The sequence below is a fragment of the Anomaloglossus baeobatrachus genome, chromosome 2 (genome assembly GCF_048569485.1).
Source record: "Anomaloglossus baeobatrachus isolate aAnoBae1 chromosome 2, aAnoBae1.hap1, whole genome shotgun sequence".
In the NCBI taxonomy this organism is placed as follows: Eukaryota; Metazoa; Chordata; class Amphibia; order Anura; family Aromobatidae; genus Anomaloglossus; species Anomaloglossus baeobatrachus.
This window is the reverse complement of record NC_134354.1, coordinates 497,524,686-497,526,726: the sequence shown is the minus strand read 5'-3', so window position 1 is coordinate 497,526,726 and position 2,041 is coordinate 497,524,686. Positions and strand designations below refer to the sequence as shown.

At 37.3% G+C, this 2,041-nt stretch overlaps 1 protein-coding gene across 1 annotated transcript in view; it reads left to right on the top strand.

Moving 5' to 3' along the window:
• The window catches only part of SEPTIN10 (septin 10), a 101,255-nt gene extending 99,820 nt beyond the window's left edge, over window positions 1-1,435 (top strand). Inside the window, exon 11 of the mRNA XM_075334274.1 lies at window positions 746-1,435. Within this exon, the coding sequence (XP_075190389.1) occupies window positions 746-755 (10 nt within the window). The 3' untranslated portion in view covers window positions 756-1,435. The remainder of the gene's footprint in view (window positions 1-745) is intronic.
• The last annotated feature ends 606 nt before the right edge of the window (window positions 1,436-2,041 follow it).

Genomic DNA, 2,041 nt, shown 5'->3' with positions numbered 1-2,041 from the left:
TTTATATAGTAATCGAAAAGATAAAAATGAATATGAAAATGTTTAACATTTATAATGGGCTAACTTTGTAAGTTTACAATAGTGTGTGACCATTATCATTATACAGTAAAGATTATTAAAGTGAACTTGGGTTGGGTAACATGGATTACATTTTTTTGTATGGCCCACCCTGTACATTACTTTTACTGCTGTTGAGTGAATTGTGGCCTATGGCTTGGTTGTCCCATAATTTGGTTTCCATGGCATATGCCCAATGAGATGTTAACAGATTCTTATTAACAATTGGATAGCATACGCCATTCATATGTAAGTGTGGGCTATGTTCATTGTTGAACAGGTCTGCTACAGTGAAGTCTATGGAAGATGAGGAAATCACTGTTTTTGTATTTTATCAATTATTGACCTCTCCAACATTTTCTGATGAGACATTCCCTTCAAGAAAAGTGACAGCACTTGTGACCAACAATCCTTCTCGAGACCTTATTTTCAAGATGGCGATCTGGTTCAAGATATGGATTTAGATTAACCATAACCAAGCCAATGAATAGTCATTTACAGAAAATAAGTACTAAATGTTATATTTCTCGATATATAGCCAATGTAAGTCAAAAGTAGATCATCAATTTTAATATACAGCAACAAAACTGCCAGGATAAAATTATAGAACCAAAAATTTGCACTGTCAATTATGCTCCATATTTGTATACATTTCATTAATTTTCTGTTTTTATGTTTTTTTTCGCAGGTTCATGTGATTGGATGATGCTGATATACTACATAAATAGGCGTGCATTGTCTTTTCATTCTTTATTACAAAATAAAACGTGTTCTCACTATCCCTGATACATGGTAACCCTGTCTTTATACCATGGGGCTCCTTAGACTTTTGGAGCTCACTTGTACCAAAGGAAAAGACAAGACTGCTGGGGCGCAGCTTTGTTACAAGACTGTTAAAAATTCTGATATGTTTAGATGGAGCAGTTGTATGTAATGAGAGGGATTGTGCTTGGTTTTATGCAAGGTTAGCATGTGCAGTGTGGAAAGCCTAAGGGATATTCTGTTTAGAAAGTATTTGTATGTTCTATTGAATGGAAACCAGCTGCAAAGCGACACTCCGAGAATTTACTGCCTCAAAATGCAATTACATGAGTGACTCTTACAAAGAACATGCATATCTTCCACGTGTCTAGAGGCCCTTTTCTTGTGTCACTTTACATTTAGATCTGTTCATAGAAGTTTAAAACCCCCACTCAAGAATGTAAAATGTTCTAACACATCAGCAAGGGGTTTTACCTGTGTGTGCAAAAAAAGGGTAATTTCCTATTTTCCTGTAGTCCTCCATAGAAAGTTACACGTAGAACAGTTATTTTTTGTTCACATTAATTACGTTTTTTGTTTTTTTTTTTATTAAAAGGAATTGTTACATTTGATTAAATGTATGTTATTTGGTGTTTTTGTTATTATATGTTTCCACTGTGTGACATTTTCTGACACTGCGTTAAAAAATGATAGTGTTCAGTAGTTTATTTTAGCTGTTCACAAATAATCCAGTTCTTTACATTGCAAATGTTAGCTTAAAGTGTGACTTTATTCTGGGGGACTTAATACTACATGTGCATACAAGCAAGTTCTAAATCTATCTTAAAAGTTCAATTAAATGCCCTTTACCTCATCCACATCTTTTGAGCACATCTAAATATCTTCCTGGGGTCTCGTTTCTTCCTACACTTCCAGTGTCTGTACACAGATGTAAACTGGAATTGGTGCTATTAGGCTATGTGCCCACGTGTGCGCTCTGCACCGCAGCTAAAAGGTGCGCTTCAGAGCGCAGCTGAAAACCTCCGTTCTGAAGCGCATGGTGCCTGCAGAGAACGTGCGCTCTGCATGCTGCCTCTCCCTATAGACAGCATGCAAACCGCACGGAAGAAGTGACATGTCACTTCTTAGAACGCAGCGATTCGGGCAGCAGCCGAATCGCTGCGTTCTAATATGCCACGTGCGCACGGCTCCTGCACAATCTCCATAGACTGTGCAGGGGACG